This window comes from Bos indicus x Bos taurus, chromosome X (genome assembly GCF_003369695.1).
Source record: "Bos indicus x Bos taurus breed Angus x Brahman F1 hybrid chromosome X, Bos_hybrid_MaternalHap_v2.0, whole genome shotgun sequence".
Lineage (NCBI taxonomy): Eukaryota > Metazoa > Chordata > Mammalia > Artiodactyla > Bovidae > Bos > Bos indicus x Bos taurus.
In genome coordinates this window covers 76182630-76202273 of record NC_040105.1, presented here as the reverse complement: position 1 = coordinate 76202273, position 19644 = coordinate 76182630, and the positions used below count along the sequence as shown (strand labels likewise).

The following is a 19644-nucleotide window of genomic DNA, read 5'->3' as shown; positions in this document are numbered from 1 at the left end:
CATTATTTTACTTGATTAAAAAAAAACTTGGATGACATGCTTTGATTCTTTTATTGTACACATGTAATTTAGTACTAGTACTTGTAATAGATGTTACTAATCAGGGTTTGTTTGTTTGTTTGTTTTTAACTATAGCAGGGAGAAGAGATCTAGCCAGTATTGAAATTCATTAACACACAAAGAAAAGCTGTATTATATGTCTTACTGAGAGACATATGTTAACCATACAGTTTAACTTCATTTTCTTGTTAGTAAACTGAGAATTCATATATTGCTTTTTCATCCTGATAGCTAAATTTTGTTTTCAAAAATTGTAGCTTTAAAACAAATTTGCACCTGTTGTTTATTATTATATCAGTATTAGCTATGATAATGGGTTTCCCTGGTGGCTTAGACGGTAAAGCGTGCCCGCAATGTGGGAGACCTGGGTTCGATCCCTGGGTGGGAAAGATACCCTGGAGAAGGAAATGGCAACCCACTCCAGTATTTTTGCCTAGAAAATCCCATGGACAGAGGAGTCCATGCAGTCGCAGAGAGTCGGACACGACTGAGCAACTTCACTTTCATTAGCTATGGTAACTCTTTTTAAGTATGGTTTACATGTTTTATACACTACCTTTCATTGTTACCTGAAATGAATTTAGAAGAGAGTTCCATTTTATTTATTTATTTTTTTTAACTTTACAATATTGTATTGGTTTTGCCATATATCAACATGAATCCGCCACAGGTATACACGTGTTCCCCATCCTGAACCCTCCTTCCTCCTCCTTCCCCATACCATCCCTCTGGGTCGTCCCAGTGTACAGCCCCATTTTAAATTTCAGTTAAGGAAGAAACGTTCAAAACCATTTATGTCTAGGAAGGCTTTGAAGTCTAACCTCTGTGTGGGACCAGATCATTTACTCTTAGGCAGAAGGCAGCAACAGAACCTCATACCTCATGCCATGATTTGCCACTTTAATTCTCTACTCATTCACTCTCACAGGCTTTCTCCGACTTTCTCATCACTCTCACTCTTTCATCACAAACACACATATACTCATACAAGATTTTACAGAATATATATTTTTAATTAAAGTTAATTTATAGATTTTTTAACCACCCCTTGAAATAATTGGAGACATCATAGGGATAAAACTACTAGAAAAAATCAGATATATATGTCTATTTCTAATTACCATGATATCTCTGTGCCCTGTTGAAAGAAAGACCTTTGTCCTTTCTTTTCATGTCTTCTTATTCACAAATAAAAGTCATTATTCTATCCTGCTTCTAACTTATTTCTTGGGGATACCCCTAGGATTCATTGAATTAAAACAATATATAAAGTCCATAGTTACTTGGTTTTTAAAAAAGCTAAGAATTAAAAATACAGGCTTATTCTGAAACTTTCTGAAGACATAAATGTGATTGTTCTTTTTTTTAAATTTTATTTTATTTTTAAACTTTACATAATTGCATTAGTTTTGCCAAATATTTTTTATGATATTAAAAGAACATTATCTTCTTGCATTTCTCTTATTTAACATTTTAATTAATTATAACATTAATTGGAGCTTATCTATAGTAAATCTAGATCAATTTATCAAAAGACAACATTGTGACATGTAATTTTTAATATATGCAGTGTGAGTATGAATATATGCATTATAGAGAAAAGTTTGAGAGAATATAATTATAATTAACAAATGTAATTTCCATGATGGTTAGTGATTTAAATTATCTTCTTTTAAAAATGCATTTGTATCTTCTACAATTACCTGTATTATTTGTGTGATTACAACCATTTAAAATCAGCATTGCTTAATTTCTATCAGTTAACTTTTTTTACCTATTTTATTCTAGCACATGTTCATCGCATAGAAATAAATACCATGAAAATGTCCATTTCAGAATGGGGAAACACAGAATAAGAATTATGAAATCAATTTATGTATTGAAAGTAACCTAGCACATCTTGCTCTGATGATGCCCCTTAATATTTGATTATTGATTATTCTAATTTTTAAAAATGTTCTTTACAGCTACAAGATCGCACTCAGTTCAGTGACCAAGACTTAGCCACTCTTAAGAAGTACTGGGACAATGGCATGACCAGCCTTGGCTCTGTTTGTCGAGAAAAAATTGAAGCAGTTGCAACTGAATTAAGTGTTGACTGTGAAATAGTTCGGGTAAGGGATTTTCAATAATTTTCATGTTGTAGTTGATGAGTGTCATAAATGAAAGCCTTAAAAATTTCATCATTTGTGTTTATCTAATAATTTGTAACGTTGAACATCTTTTCATGTGCTTTTTTGGCTACCTGTATGTCTTCATTGGAGAAATAGCTACACAGAACATCTGTCCATTTTTTGATTGGGTCTTTTTTTTTTTTTGGATATTGAGATGCGTGAGAGGTTTGTACATTTTGGAGATGAATCTTTTGTCAGGAGCTTTGTTTGAAAATATTTTCTCCCATTCTGAGGATTGTCTTTTCGTGTTGTTTATAGTTTCCTTTGCTGTGCAAAAACATTTAAGTTTAATTAGGTGCCATTTGTTTATTTTGGTTTTTATTTTCATTACTCTAGGAGGTAGACTGAAAAAGAACTTGCTGTGATTTATGTCAGGGTGTTCTGCTTATGTTTTCTTCCAAGAGTTTTAGAGTATCCATCCTTAAATTTAGGTCCTTAATGCATTGAATTTATTTTTTTGTGTGGTTTCTGACTCTTTGCAACCCCATACAGTCCATGGAATTCTCCAGGACAGAATACTGGAGTGGGTAGCCTTTCCCTTCTCCAGGAGATCTTCCCAATCCAGGGATCAAACCTAGGTCTCCCACATAGCAGGCAGATTCTTTATCAGCTGAGTCACCAGGGAAGCCCATGTGGTATTATTTCAGTTCAGTTCAGTTCTGTTGCTTGGTCGTGTCCGACGCTTTGCAACCCCATGGACTGCAGCACATCAGGCCTCCCTGTCCATCACCAACTCCTGGAGTTTACTCAAACTCATGTCCATTGAGTTGGTGATGCCATCCAACCATCTCATCCTCTGTCATCCACTTCTCTTCCCGCCTTCAATCTTTCCCAGCATGAGGGTCTTTTCCAGTGAGTCAGTTCTTCGCATCAGGTGGCCAAAGTATTGGAGGTTCAGCTTTAGCATCAGACCTTCCAATGAATATTCAGGATTGATTTCCTTTAGGATGGTTTGATCTCCTTGCAGTCCAAGGGACTCTTAAGTGTCTTCTCCAACATCGCAGTTCAAAAACATCAATTCTTTGGTGCTCAGCTTTCTTTATAGTCCAAGTCTTACATCAGTGTTCTAATTACATTCCTTGACATGCAGCTGCCCAGTTTTCCCAGCACCACTTATTGAAAAAACTATGTTTTCTCCACTGTATATTCTTGCCTCCTTTCTCATATATTAGGTGACCATAGGTGTGTGGGTTTATCTCTGGACTTTCTATCCTGTTCCATTGATTTATATATCTGTTTTTGTACTATTACCATACTGATTTGATTATTGTAGCTTTGTAGTGTAGTTTGAAGCCAGGCAGCCTGATTCTTTCAGCTCCGTTTTTCTTTTTCAAGATTACTTTGGCTACTTGGGTTCTTTTGTGTTTCTATACAAATTCTAAAATGTTTTGTTCTAGTTCTTTGAAAAATGCCTCAAACCAATTGCAATGGCCATCATCAAAAAATCTACATACAGTAAAGCTGCAAAGGTTATGGAGAAAAGGGAGCCCTCCTACACTGTTGGTGGGAATGCAGATTGGTACCACCACTATGGAGAAGAGTATGGAAGTTCCTTAAAAACTAAATATAGAACTACCATATGACCCAGAGATCCTGCTCCTGGATGTATATGTGGGGAGGACTATAATTCAAAAAGATGCATGCACTGCAGTGTTCTTTGCATCACTGTTTACAATAACCAAGACATGGAAGCAACCTAAAGTGTCCATTGGCAGAGAAATGGATAAAGAAGATGTAGTACATACATACAACGAAATATCATTCAGTCATAAAAAGAGAATGAAATAATGTTATTTGCAACAACATTGATGGACCTAGAGATTATCATACCAAAGATAAATATTATCTGATATCACTTATATGTGGAATCTAATAAAAATAATACAAATGAACTTATATACAAATAGAAACAGACTCACAGATTTTGAAATCAAACTTATGGTTGCCAAGGGAAAATGGAGGGGAAGTTATACATTAGGAAATTGGAATTAACATATACACACTGCTATATATAAAATAGATAACTAACAAGGACCTACTGTATAGCACAGGGAACCTTACTCAATATTCTATAATAACATATATGGGAAAAGAATCTGAAAAATAATTGATATACATAAAATTTATTCAATTTACTGTACATTTGAAACTATTAGAACATTATAAATCAACTATACTCCAATAAAAATTAATTACAGGAGGGAGGCGCCAAGATGGCGGAGGAGTAGGATGGGGAAAACACTTTCTCCCCCACAAATTCATCAAAAGAGCATTTAAAAGTCGAGTAAATTCCACAAAACAACTTCTGAATGCCGGCAGGGGACATCAGGCACTCAGAAAAGCAACCCAACTCTTTGAAAGGAGGTAGGAAAAAATATTAAAGACAATAAAAGAGACAAAAGAGGGAGGGACGGAGTTCCATCCCGGGAAGGGAGTCTTAAAAAGAGAGAAGTTTCCAAACACCAGGAAACCTTCTCACTGCCGAATCCGTGCCGAGCTTTGGAAGCACAGAGGGTAACATAACAGGGAGAAAAAGTAAATAAACAATTAAAACTCGCAGATTGCGAGCCCTACGGTAACTCCCCCAGCGGAGAAGCAGCGCAGACGCCTGCATCCACCATTAGCAAGCGGGGGCTGGGCAGGGAGGCGCGGCGTGGGCTGCATCGCTGAGAGTGGGAGTCTGGCCTGAATACCCTGAGCACTATCTGAGCGAAATAATTTGGGCTAGCAAACCAGACTGTGGGATATCTACCATGCGAAAAGCCGGCCCTAACCTAGGACACGGCCAGCCCACGCACGGAGCAAAGAACTGAACAGAGATAGCCGGCTGCGGACCTTCCCCCTCTGGTGACAGGCAGCCAGAGCCGGAGGGGGGCAATCGCAGCCCCAGAGAGACATTATCTATAAAACTGGCTTCTTTGCTAACTAAAATTTATTGGGGGTCTGGACGGTCAACATCTGCCTGAGAAGGTGCGCCGGTTTTACACCCAGATAACCGAGTGGCGGGGAGGCGATAAGTCGCAGCATTGGCGCTCGCCAAACACCTCATCACCTGAGCTGCTCGGACCTGGGAAGAGCACAAAACGCAGGCCCAACTGAGTCTGCGCCTCTGAGGACTACCTGAGTGCCTGACCTGAGCGGCTTGGACCTGGGAGGTGCATGCAACCCAGGGCCAGCCTCGGATTGTTCCCGGCGGAAAAACCTAGAGCCCGAGCAGTGTGGGCAGGGAGGCTACACGCGCCGTGAGCAGGGGCAGACCCAGTGTGGCTGAGGCACTGCAGGTGCACGCCAGTGTCATTTGTTTGCAGCATCCCTCCCTCACTCCCCACAGCGCGACTGAACAAAGAGAAGAAACACAGCTCCACCCACCAGAACACCAACACAAGCTTCCCTAACCAGGAAACCTTGACAAGCCACCTGTACAAACCCATACACAGCGAGGAAACGCCACAATAAAGAGAACTCCACAAACTGCCAGAATACAGAAAGGACTCCCAAACTCAGCAATTTAAACAAGATGAAGAGACAGAGGAATACCCAGCAGATAAAGGAACAGGATAAATGCCCACCAAACCAAAGAAAAGAGGAAGAGATAGGGAATCTACCTGATAAAGAATTCCAAATAATGATAGTGAAATTGATCCAAAATCGTGAAATTAAAATGGAATCACAGATAAATAGCCTGGAGACAAGGATTGAGAAGATGCAAGAAAGGTTTAACAAGGACCTAGAAGAAATAAAAAAGAGTCAATATATAATGAATAATTCAATAAATGAAATTAAAAACACTCTGGAGGCAACAAATAGTAGAATAACAGAGGTAGAAGATAGGATTAGTGAATTAGAAGATAGAATGGTAGAAATAAATGAATCAGAGAGGATAAAACAAAAACGAATTAAAAGAAATGAGGACAATCTCAGAGACCTCCAGGACAATATTAAACACTACAACATTCGAATCATAGGGGTTCCAGAAGAAGAAGACAAAAAGAAAGACCATGAAAAAATACTTGAGGAGATAATAGTTGAAAACTTCCCTAAAATGGGGAAGGAAATAATCACCCAAGTCCAAGAAACCCAGAGAGTCCCAAACAGGATAAACCCAAGGAGAAACACCCCAAGACACATATTAATCAAATTAACAAAGATCAAACACAAAGAACAAATATTAAAAGCAGCAAGGGAAAAACAACAAATAACACACAAGGGAATTCCCATAAGGATAACAGCTGATCTTTCAATAGAAACTCTTCAAGCCAGGAGGGAATGGCAAGACATACTTAAAATGATGAAAGAAAATAACCTACAGCCCAGATTATTGTACCCAGCAAGGATCTCATTTAAGTATGAAGGAGAAATCAAAAGCTTTTCAGACAAGCAAAAGCTGAGAGAATTCTGCACCACCAAACCAGCTCTCCAACAAATACTAAAGGATATTCTCTAGACAGGAAACACAAAAATGGTGTATAAACTCGAACCCAAAACAATAAAGTAAATGGCAACGGGATCATACTTATCAGTAATTACCTTAAATGTAAATGGGTTGAATGCCCCAATCAAAAGACAAAGACTGGCTGAATGGATACAAAAACAAGACCCCTACATATGTTGTCTACAAGAGACCCACCTCAAAACAGGGGACACATACAGACTGAAAGTGAAGGGCTGGAAAAAGATTTTCCATGCAAATAGGGGCCAAAAGAAAGCAGGAGTCACAATACTCGTATCAGATAAATTAGACTTTAAAACAGGCTGTGAAAAGAGACAAAGAAGGTCACTACATAATGATCAAAGGATCAATCCAAGAAGAAGATATAACAATTATAAATATATATGCACCCAACATGGGAGCACCGCAGTATGTAAGACAAATGCTAACAAGTATGAAAGGAGAAATTAACAATAACACAATAATAGTGGGAGACTTTAATACCCCACTCACACCTATGGATAGATCAACTAAACAGAAAATTAACAAGGAAACACAAACTTTAAATGATACAATAGACCAGTTAGACCTAATTGATACCTATAGGACATTTCATCCCAAAACAATGAATTTCACCTTTTTCTCAAGCGCACATGGAACCTTCTCCAGAATAGATCACATCCTGGGCCATAAAGCTAGTCTTGGTAAATTCAAAAAAATAAAAATCATTCCAAGCATCTTTTCTGACCACAATGCAGTAAGATTAGATCTCAATTACAGGAGAAAAACTATTAAAAATTCCAACATATGGAGGCTGAACAACACGCTGCTGAATAACCAACAAATCACAGAAGAAATCAAAAAAGAAATCAAAATTTGCATAGAAACGAATGAAAATGAAAACACAACAACCCAAAACCTGTGGGACACGGTAAAAGCAGTCCTAAGGGGAAAGTTCATAGCAATACAGGCACACCTCAAGAAACAAGAAAAAAGTCAAATAAATAACCTAACTCTACACCTAAAGCAACTAGAAAAGGAAGAAATGAAGAACCCCAGGGTTAGTAGAAGGAAAGAAATCTTAAAAATTAGAGCAGAAATAAATGCAAAAGAAACAAGAGACCATAGCAAAAATCAACAAAACCAAAATCTGGTTCTTTGACAGGATAAATAAAATTGACAAACCATTAGCCAGACTCATCAAGAAACAAAGGGAGAAAAATCAAATCAATAAAATTAGAAATGAAAATGGAGAGATCACAACAGACAACACAGAAATACAAAGGATCATAAGAGACTACTATCAACAATTATATGCCAATAAAATGGACAACTTGGAAGAAATGGACAAATTCTTAGAAAAGTACAACTTCCCAAAACTGGACCAGGAAGAAATAGAAAATCTTAACAGACCCATCACAAGCACGGAAATTGAAACTGTAATCAAGAATCTTCCAGCAAACAAAAGCCCAGGTCCAGACGGCTTCACAGCTGAATTCTACCAAAAAATTTAGAGAACAGCTAACACCTATCCTGCTCAAACTCGTCCAAAAAATTGCAGAGGAAGGTAAACTTCCAAACTCATTCTATGAGGCCACCATCACCCTAATACCAAAACCTGACAAAGATCCCACAAAAAAAGAAAACTACAGGCCAATATCACTGATGAACATAGATGCAAAAATCCTTAACAAAATTCTAGCAATCAGAATCCAACAACACATTAAAAAGATCATACACCATGACCAAGTGGGCTTTATCCCAAGGATGCAAGGATTCTTCAATATCCGCAAATCAATCAATGTAATACACCACATTAACAAAATGAAAAATAAAAACCATATGATTATCTCAATAGATGCAGAGATAGCCTTTGACAAAATTCAACATCCATTTATGATAAAAACTCTCCAGAAAGCAGGAATAGAAGGAACATACCTCAACATAATAAATGCTATATATAAAAAAAAAAAATTAATTACAAATTGTATGAGGTGCTTTAAACAATGCTACCAATAAAGTGAAAAAACCCACAGAATGGGAGGAAATATGTGTAGATCATATATCTGATAAAGAATCATATCCAAAATATGTAAAGAACTCTTACATCTCAATAATAAAAAGGCAAATAATGCAATTAAAATGGGCAATGGATTATAACAGACATCTATCCAAAGATTTACAAATGACCAATAAATACATAAAAACATGCTCAACATCAGTTGTCATTATGGAAATCAAAACCACAATGAGATAGATACCTCTTAACACCCACTATGATGGCTATAATAATAATAATAAAAACAAATAATTACAAGTGTATACCAGCATGTGGAGAAATTTGAGCCATTGTACACCTCTGGTGAAAATGTAAAATGTCTTAGCCACTTTGGAAAATGGTCCTCAAAACTGTTTACACAGAGATATATGACAGAAATTCCACTCTTAGGTAATACTCAGAAGAAATGTAAACTATGTCCACTCAAAAACTTTTACATGGAGATGCAGAATCTCTGGCTGTGGAAGGCCAACTATGGGACTTGACTATCCATGGATTTTCATATCCCTGATGGTCCTGGAACCAATCCCCCTATGGTTACTGTTTGACTGTAGATTTACATAACTAAGTTGTTCCAGACATACTTAAAATGTTTCCAATAAGTGCATCAAGTAAAAAAATTAAAAGGTATTTCTTTTAGTGTTTAATCTACATTGACAACATTGATTAATCTGTTTCAAGAAAAAACAATTTAAATTTGAAGCAAAAGTAGTTTATCAGTTTCAATATTACATCTGTTCAAGTTAAATAAACTACTAATTCTTATGTCAATTCATAAGTTTTACATTGTGGTCTGTTTGGAGCCGGATGATAGAGCTTGTGCTGTCCTGCTCCATCCCACCTAGGATGTGAATCTTTCCTTTCTCTGGTGTATTCATGCTGTATATTCTACCCACACATTAATCACTTAGTAGTCCTCTTGGTTATCAGATTAACTGTCATGGTATCATGGTGCTTGTGTTCAAGTAACCCTTATTTTACTTAATAATTGCTCCAAAGCTTAAGGGTAATGATGCTGGCGATTCAGATTTTCTCCTACTGCACCTAATTTATAAATTAAACTTTATCACAGGTGTGTGTATAGAAAAAACATAGTATATATAGAGTTAAATACTATCCCTGGTTTCAGACACTCACTCAGAGAGCGGGACACTACTGTGCATTTCACGTACTATATAATGAATGATAGATTGAAAATTATAGTGATCAGTCATGGAAACTGTAGCTTACATTCCATTTGAAAGATATTAATATTTGTGTAAGATTTAGGTAATGACAGTACTGTGCTGGTAAGTATTTAACAACAATTTTTTAAGGAAAAGAACTCTGATTTGTATCATTTGTTGATTTCTATGATATAAAGATTCCTGCCATGGCTGATTCCATGGCTCATTTAATGCAGATTTCAGAAGAGATGCTAACAGATGGCTCTTGTGAGCAAGTAAACGTAGTCTTCAGCTCACACTGAAGGATCATTCCAGAAAATCAAGAGGTAACTACTATTAAAGAAGAAAAAACAAAATACAGAACTCTTCCAGAGGAGAAAATATTTCCTCATACATATATACATGAATAAAGAGGGAGAAATATAGGGGGAAATCAGAGCATATTTCTAAAACTAAATAATATTCTCAAAATAAATACTGTCATGCCCAGACCTTTGCTTTTTATTTATTTATTTATTTTTTACTGGTAAAGGAACAGAATTTTTTTGAGGAAAATGAGAAGTCAAATTAAATCCTGTATTTACTGAGCATGCTGCTGCTGTTTAATCATTAAGTTGTGTCCGACTCTTTGAGATTTCATAGACGGAGAATGCTATGTGTTATACGTATGAACTGGGAAATAGAAATACAGTTCAGTTCAGTTCAGTTCAGTTCAGTCGCTCAGTCACGTCCGACTCTTTGCGACCCCATGAATCGCAGCACGCCAGGCCTCCCTGTCCATCACCAACTCCCGGAGTTCACCCAGACTCACATCCATTGAGTCAGTGATGCCATCCAACCATCTCATCCTCAGTCGTCCCCTTCTCCTCCTGCCCCCAATCTCTCCCAGCATCAGGGTCTTCTCAAATGAGTCAGCTCTTCTCATCAGGTGGCCAAAGTATTGGAGTTTCAGCTTCAACATCAGTCCTTCCAATGAATATTCAGGATTGATTTCCTTTAGGATGGACTGGTTGGATCTCCTTGCAGTCCAAGGGACTCTCAAGAGTCTTCTCCAACACAGACACATCCTATTTCTAAGGAGCCTGAAGTCTAGCAAAAGAGATAACAAAAGAATATAGATACCTGAAGAGGAATTGGAATGGGACCATGGTATGTGGTGCCTAAGCGAATGCCACAATTATGGAAATACGGAGAATGTGTTTTTGTTGTCATTGTTGTTTTTAATCAAAATTATATACACACATAGCTCAAGCAGTTAAGTTCTGTAGAACTTGCTACAAAACCAACATGCTTTACTTCTCCCCTCCTACAATTTTGTGGTAGCCAGAATCAATTATTTCCACCCTTTAGATGATTCCTTTGGTATTTACCTCTATCTGTGAATAATTCTATATTAATTAGAATTAGGTTTTGCTGTGAGTAGCAAAAAGACTCAAAATAAATGGACATTTATTTTAAAACTATTATTAAAATAATATTTTAAACAATATATTTCAAGTCCATGTACAAATCTAGAGCTGGCATGGCTGTTCTGCCCTGTGAAGTCCTCAGAGATTCTCATGCCTTTCATCTTCCATTCTGCCATCCCTATGATGTAGCTCTTGTCCTCAGGGTCCAAAATCATGACATTTATGGTCCAGGTAGCATGACAGAGAGGAGGAGAAAGAAGGGACAAAAGTGTGTACCAGCTATCTTTTAAAAGGGATTCCCAGAAACTGCTACAAGACATGTTCACTTAAATCCCATTGGCTAAAGATGAGTCACATGGTCATATCTGCTGCTGCTGCTGCTGCTAAGTTGCTTCAGTCCTGTCCGACTGTGTGCGAAACCATAGACGGCAGCCCCCCAAGCTCCACCGTCCCTGGGATTCTCCAGGCAAGAACACTGGAGTGGGTAGCTATTTCCTTCTCCAATGCATGAAAGTGAAAAGTGAAAGTGAAGTCGCTCAGTCATATCTAACTGCAAGGAAAACAGCAAATGTAGTTATATTATGGAGATCCATGTGCCCAGCTAAACTTTCTATTATATTGGATGAGGGATAAGTATATTGGAGAACACCTAGCAGTTTCTTCTGTTTATATCACTGCTTCTTGATTTTTTCAGTGTTAGGCATTGCTGATTGATATTTTACTATGAAATGCAAGGTATTCTAACTCTTTCAAGATCTTGTCATTGATCCTTTTCACCTAAATCCATATTTCTTCTCTTCTTACTCTCACAGTATAATTATTTCATAATTTTGGTTAGTTTGATAGTCAGTGTTAACATTGTTATGACTATGTAAATGCTTTACCATTTATCTTATGTAGTATAATATCTTTTTTGTCCTTTTCTGAATAGTATTATTTTGTTTCTTTGAAATCTAATATTTACTTATTTTTTGGTTTTTGTATATTTGCTTGCTTAATTTTCTAGGTACTGACTACTAATTTATCCTGATACCCTTCCCCACTCGTACATGTCTCCTTTCAGTATATTCATACACATTTGGTAGTGCAACAATTTTATCATCTTAAAGAAAATTTTCCTAGAATCTTCTGATATGCTCCAACTTGAATTGATTACTCTGCACCTGGAAGACAACAGTTACCCTGAGATTTCCATTTTCAATCTGTTCATTCTTTTGTTATACTTTCAATAAGATATCTTCAAATTTATCTTCCAAATTTTCCACTGTTTTTTTTTTATATTTTGTTCTTATTCAATCTGTCACTGATACTAATAAACTCCATAAACCATGACAGCACCTTTCAGACTCCTTGGATTGTCAGACTAGTTCCTTGAGACCCCATACTCCAGGAGAGGAGACACAGAGACAGAATATTACTGAAAACATACTCTCCTGAAATGAAGGATAACCACAGGATTCCTAGCTAGGATTTTATTTGATATAAAATAGTTTTAGGCATAATTGATGTTAAAAATGGCCAAAGCCATTGACTGTGCAGAAACCTTTATCCCTATAGAAAACCCTAACATACAGAAAAAGGAAGAAGTATTACAATTTTCTTCTTGTCTGTGGCTAGTTAAAACTTATATCAAGAGGGAGGGGACATATGTACACCTATGACTGATTCATGTTGATGTTTGACAGAAAATTACAAAGTTCTGTAAAGCAATTATCCTTCAATTAAAAAATAAATTAATTAATAAAAACTTCTATTATAAGAAAGACAGTGAACTGCTTACTATCCTTTTATCTTTAGGGATTTTTAAAAATGCAGCATGCTAATGTAAGAAAAAAAATTTGAAAAGATGATGTGTTTTAAGAGATCTCTTTTTTTATTATTAGGTAGATAAACTGCACACAAGAATATGTTTGCCAGATAAATATATTCCTGAGATATTGGGAGAAACTATGTAGATGTTTTTAAGTCTAATAGACCTTCTAATTATTTATCAAAAAAATAAACTTTGCCTCAGGATGTCTAGTCAACCATTACTTGTGGAATAATGTGGAAATTTTGGATTCATGTTTTCTTGTAATAGCTTATAATTCTAAAAATTCTTGGAAGCAAACTTGGCGTATTTTCCTTTTAACTTCATTGAATGTTACTATGTGCATATATTTCTTTAATTTGGAATGTTTCCCAAGTTAGTGTCGATTATTTATTGACTTACTCACTCACCAAAGGTAAACCACTTATTATATTCTCAAACTCTTCTAGATGCCATGGGAAAAACACAGCTCCCCTTAGGAATTTGCAAATTAACATGATCAAATTTTTAATGTCTCTGTGCTTCAGTTCACAGTAAATGGACATAATATAATTAAGGGTTGTTTTGAGATAGTAATAATATATGTGGATAATAAGTGTAAAGCACCATATGTCTTTCATAAATTTAGTTCCCTGCCCTATCTCTCTGAAATTTAGTTTAATGCCTTGCCTTTCTGTCTATGTTAGGGTTATATGGACAGATGTCAAAACTAACTCTTGTGTGTCAAATATTTGCATTAACAGTACGTTTCAATGTTTTAAATGCATTTTGAAAGAAGTAAATTTCATGGAAAATAGATGTATGTTTTTAAATTTTTGATTATATTTATTTTCCAAAGACCATGACTAGATTTGACATCTTTAAATAGAAGACTACTTTTCACTTATACTGTTTTTACCTTTGTTTTTTTTCATTAAATATATGACCCTCTGCCACTAATGTATATATAAAACAAATTGCCCATGGTTGATTATATACCATATATAGTATACCACATACCATGGACATTGAATTAAAGCTGGTGGGCATCTTGAGATTCAATTTCATGCTCTTATTTTATATAAGAAAAGTGTGGTTAGATAGGGGTATGGCTTGTTGACGGACACACAGCCAATTGGTTTATTAGATGCCAGGTTTCCTTATTACCAATCCAACATTACCATTTCACCAGTGTATGTTTTACCATAAGAATTACTTTGCATACTTCTTAAAAATGCTGATCATCCCATCCCAGATCATGATTGCAGGGAAGGGTCCTAGGATCTGAATGTTTCCTTTCCCCTAATAATTCTTATGACATATGACTTTGGAAACGATTTCACTTTACTACACTCTGTGGCAAAATATTCTAGTTGATTCTTTCCCTCCATAATACTTGGTCAAATTTTGTGATTTGTATTTTTCTTGTCTATTTATTTATTGTCTATACATCTACCAAATTGTACATCTAAGTCCAACAAAGGGCATATATGAGGCCTACTTGTTTACTACTGTATCTCTAGCTCTAACACAGTGCTTATACATCCCTGATGTTCAATAATATTTGTGGAATGAAAGAATGAATTTTTAATAAAATTTTAAGGGTTATACTTCATTGACAGTTATTACAAAACATTGGCTATATTCCCTATGTACAATACATCCTTATAGTCTATTTTACACCCAATAATTTGTACTTCCCACTGCCCCATCTCTATATTGCCCTTACCCTCCCCTCCACTGGTACTCACTAGTTTGTTCTTTATATATGTGAGACTGCTTCTTTTATGTTATATTCACTAATTTGTTGTATTCTTAGGTTCCACGTAAGTGATATCATGCATATTTGTCGTTCTTGGTCTGACTTACTCCACTTAACATAAAGCCCTACAAATCCATGTTGCTACAAATGGAAAGATTTTTTTCTTTTTATATGGCTGAGTAGTAGTCTACTGTGTGTGTGTTTGTGTACACATGACACAACTTTTTTATCCATTCATCTGCTGATGGACACAGGTTGCTTCCATATCTTGGCAATTGTAAATAATGCTGCTATGAACATTGGAGTGTATGTATCTTATTTTTTATTTTATTTTTTAACTTTACAATATTGTATTGGTTTTGCCATATATCAACATGAATCCGCCACAGGTATACACATGTTCCTCATCCTGAACCCTTCTCCCTCCTCCCTCCCTGTACCATCCCTCTGGGTAGTCCCAGTACACCAGCCCCAAGCATCCAGTGTCGTGCATCAAACCTGGAATGGCAACTCGTTTCCTATATGATATTATATATGTTTCAATGCCATTCTCCCAAATCATCCCACCCTCTCCCTCTCCCACAGAGTCCAAAAGACTGTTCTATACATCAGTGTCTCTTTTGCTGTCTCATATACAGGGTTATCGGAGAAGGCAATGGCACCCCACTCCAGTACTCTTGCCTGGAAAATCCCATGGATGGAGGAGCCTGGTGGGCTACAGTCCACGGGGTCGTGAAGAGTCAGACATGACTGAACGACTTAACTCTCACTTTTCACTTTCATGCATTGGAGAAGGAAATGGCAACCCACTCCAGTGTTCTGGCCTGAAGAGTCTCAGGGACGGTGGAGCCTGGTGGGCTGCTGTCTATGGGGTCGCACAGAGTCAGACACGACTGAAGCGACTTAGCAGTAGCATACAGGGTTATTGTTACCATCTTTCTAAATTCCATATATATGCTTTAGTATACTGTATTGGTGTTTTTCTTTCTGGCTTACTTCACTCTGTATAATAGGCTTCAGTTTCATCCACCTCATTAGAACTGATTCAAATATATTCTTTTTAATGGCTGAGTAATACTCCATTGTGTATATGTACCACTGCTTTCTTATCCATTCATCTGCTGATGGACATCTAGGTTGCTTCCATGTCCTGGCTATTATAAACAGTGCTGCGATGAACATTGGAGTACACGTGTCTCTTTCAATTCTGGTTTCCTCGGTGTGTATGCCCAGCAGTGGTATTGCTGGGTCATATGGCAGTTCTATTTCCAGTTTTTTAAGGAATCTCCACCCTGTTCTCCATAGTGGCTGTACTAGTTTGCATTCCCACCAACAGTGTAAGAGGGTTCCCTTTTCTCCACACCCTCTCCAGCGTTTACTACTTGTAGATTCTTGGATCGCAGCCATTCTGACTGGCATGAAATGGTACCTCATTGTGGTTTTGATTTGCATTTCTCTGATAATGAGTGATGTTGAGCATCTTTTCATGTGTTTGTTAGCCATCTGTATGTCTTCTTTGGAGAAATGTCTATTTAGTTCTTTGGCCCATTTTTTGATTGGGTCATTGTTTTTTTCTGGAATTGAGCTGCAGGAGTTGCTTGTATGTTTTTGAGATTAGTTGTTTATCAGTTGCCTCATTTGCTATTATTTTCTCCCATTCTGAAGGCTGTCTTTTCACCTTGCTTATATTTTCCTTTGTTGTGCAGATGCTTTTAATTTTAATTTGGTCCCATTTGTTTATTTTTGCTTTTATTTCCAATATTCTGGAAGGTGGGTCATAAAGGATCCTGCTGTGATGTATGTCGGAGAGTGTTTTGCCTATGTTCTCCTCTAGGAGTTTTATAGTTTCTGGTCTTATGTTTAGATCTTTAATCCATTTTGAGTTTATTCTTGTGTATGGTGCTAGAAAGTGTTCTAGTTTCATTCTTTTACAAGTGGTTGACCAGTTTTCCCAGAACCACTTGTTAAAGAGATTGTCTTTTCTCCATTGTATATTCTTGCTTCCTCTGTCAAAATTAAGGGGTCCATAGGTGCATGGATTTATCTCTGGGCTTTCTATTTTGTTCCATTGATCTATATTTCTGTCTTTGTGCCAGTACCATACTGTCTTGATGACTGTGGCTTTGTAATAGAGCCTGAAGTCAGGCAGATTGATTCCTCCAGTTCCATTCTTCTTTCTCAAGATAGCTTTGGCTATTCGAGGTTTTTTGTATAATGTTTTTAATTTAATTTTATTTTTTTGATATGTACCCAGAGATGAATTGTTGGGTCAAATGTAGGGTTTCCTTGGAAAAATGCATATTTAACAGAAAGGTATGCCCTCTCTGCATAGTACACAGAAAACAGGTATATAATGAAATGCATTTAAACTAACAGCAGTTTGGAATATTATTTTTCTATTTTTAATAAAAATGTACTTAGAAGCTTATAGGGCCTGAGAGTTCTCATTTTTAATAGTCATTATATTTGTCCTGTTAATACAGGGGGAGTTCTGATTGAAAAGATATAGTTATTATATAAACTTATGAGCAACTGTGGAGGGGTAAATATTATCCAGGAGACTATAGATTTGGAAACCAGTTACATCAATTTATAGATTCTTCAGATAAGGAATTTGAGGCTTAGAATGATAAAATAACTTAACCTTGAGTCACATAAAATGGTTGAAAAACTCTATATTTCAAAACCCTATGAAACAAAGAAATAAATACTCAAATTCCTCGATGGCCTAGTGGTTAGAATTTGGTGATTTCATTGATATGGCCCAGGTTCAATCTCTGCTTGGGGAACTGAGATCCTGCAAGGCACACAGCATGCCCCTCCCCCCAAAGGAATAAATCTTCTTTACATAATTGATAGTTGAAATGCAGAAAAGACTATTTCAGATAAGGTGGTTCCAGAGTGAAAAAATGGAACCAAGGCTTAGATTAATAAGACAAGAGATACAGTCTAAGGAAGAACATTTTGGGAAAAAAAAAACGGACTGGGAAAATCTTGCAAAGTAATATGCTTCATATTCCTGAAATTTTCATGCAAAAACTAACTAGCCATTCACCTACAATGCTAAAGAAGGAACTTTTACATTAAATGGAAAGTTAGACTAGTTGTCTTTTAAGATTACTTCTATCTTCTATGATTCATTGAAAGTGTAATAAAACCATTAACATTATATTTGTACACCAAATTATTTTCTCAGTGCCTTCCAGTTTTAAGAAATATCCAGAGAGGAACTATTTCAGTCCTAGTATGTAATAAATTCTCATATAATCCTGGTGTTCACATGAAATATTATTTTACCTTTATCACTATGCATTCCATAATTACTCATTTCTCCCAAGATGGGTGAAAAAAAAGTTGAAAACAAATCAAAACTGGTTTCTGTTTTCTTTTTCTCTTTTCCCAAATCTTCATGACGTAAAGGAAACAAAAAATATCCTAAGAAAAGTGTATTGGTCTTCTTCTGCCCATATCATCATTTTTCCAAGCATCTATGGCTAAGATTATTGTGAAAAAGAAGCTTCTACATTTAAAATTTGATAAGCATCAGTATTCAAAGATAGAAAATAGAGAAAATACATGACAGTTTAATGGAGCTTTAGTAAGAAGTTGAAATTCTTTACTTTTCCTGAAGTCTAATAGCTTATTCTCATTGAGACCACGTGAAGGAAAATTGAAACAGAACTACTCTCTTTAAACTAGTGCTTTTTCCATGGGAGAAGTTACCAAAGATAGCAAAATTAATATTCATGATTTTTTTTTCTACCAGGTAGTTTTCATTTGGTAGCCTACAAAGCAATCCATGTGTTTCAGGTTTCACATTTAGCATGGAATGCTAAATACATCAAAGGTACTACAGTCCCTAGAATATGAAGAGAAAATGCACACCCAAATATATAAATAATTAATCTTCTTGGATTGACTGAATAGTTCTGTTTTGCCTTGCATTTTGTTTTACAAAATCTTACCAAGTAAAAGTTAACTTTATTCATAATTTTTACTTACTTTTGATAAATAATGTAGAACCTTACAGCTAAGGTTATTTTGTATTTATGTGAACCTTGTGATATAGAAGAAATTCTACTTGCTACACAAAGAAAGGGTACTACAATCAAATTTAGACCTGAAATTATGAAATGCTATTGAGTGACTTTCTACACTCAAAGAAAATACACAGGTTTTAAGAATTCTTTTACTTTGTAGATTGGCATGACAATTATTCTTCGTAGGATATCATAACAAAACTGTAAAGGTTATGAGCTTTTTGAAAATTACATGAGAAACTTGAGTATAAAATTGGTTTTAAACTGCTGCTTTCAAAAAATGTTGAGGTAGACATAATTTTCTACATAATTTTCTTAGTTGTTTAATCACTAAGTCATGTCCGACTCTTTGCAAACACCAGGCTCTTCTTTCCATGGGATTTCTCAGACAAGAATACTGTAGTGGGTTACCATTTCCTTCTCTAGGGGAGCTTCCTGATCCAGGGATCGAACCTGCATCTCCTGCATTGGCAGGCAGGTTCTTTACCACTGAGCCATCATGGAAGCCCTATTCAATTATTGATTGTTAACCATTTTTAATTGAATTATAGTTTATTTACCATGTTGTATTAGTTTCAGATGTACAGAAAACTGATATGGTTTTATATATGTATGTATGTATGTGTTTGTGTGTGTGTGTGTATGTTAGTTGCTCAGTCATGTCCGACTCTTTGCAACCATGGACTGTAGCCCACCAGGCTTCTCTGTCCATGGGATTCACCAGGTAAAAATACTGGATGGATCGTCACTCCCTTC

At 36.1% G+C, this 19644-nt stretch overlaps 1 protein-coding gene across 3 annotated transcripts in view; it reads left to right on the top strand.

Annotated features, from left to right (window-relative positions):
* The window catches only part of HDX (highly divergent homeobox), a 217587-nt gene that overhangs the window by 120346 nt on the left and 77597 nt on the right, over positions 1 to 19644 (top strand). For all 3 annotated transcript variants that reach the window (XM_027534472.1, XM_027534471.1, XM_027534473.1), the window contains exon 5: positions 2028 to 2174. In XM_027534472.1, coding sequence (XP_027390273.1) covers positions 2028 to 2174 — 147 coding nt within the window. The remainder of the gene's footprint in view (positions 1 to 2027; positions 2175 to 19644) is intronic.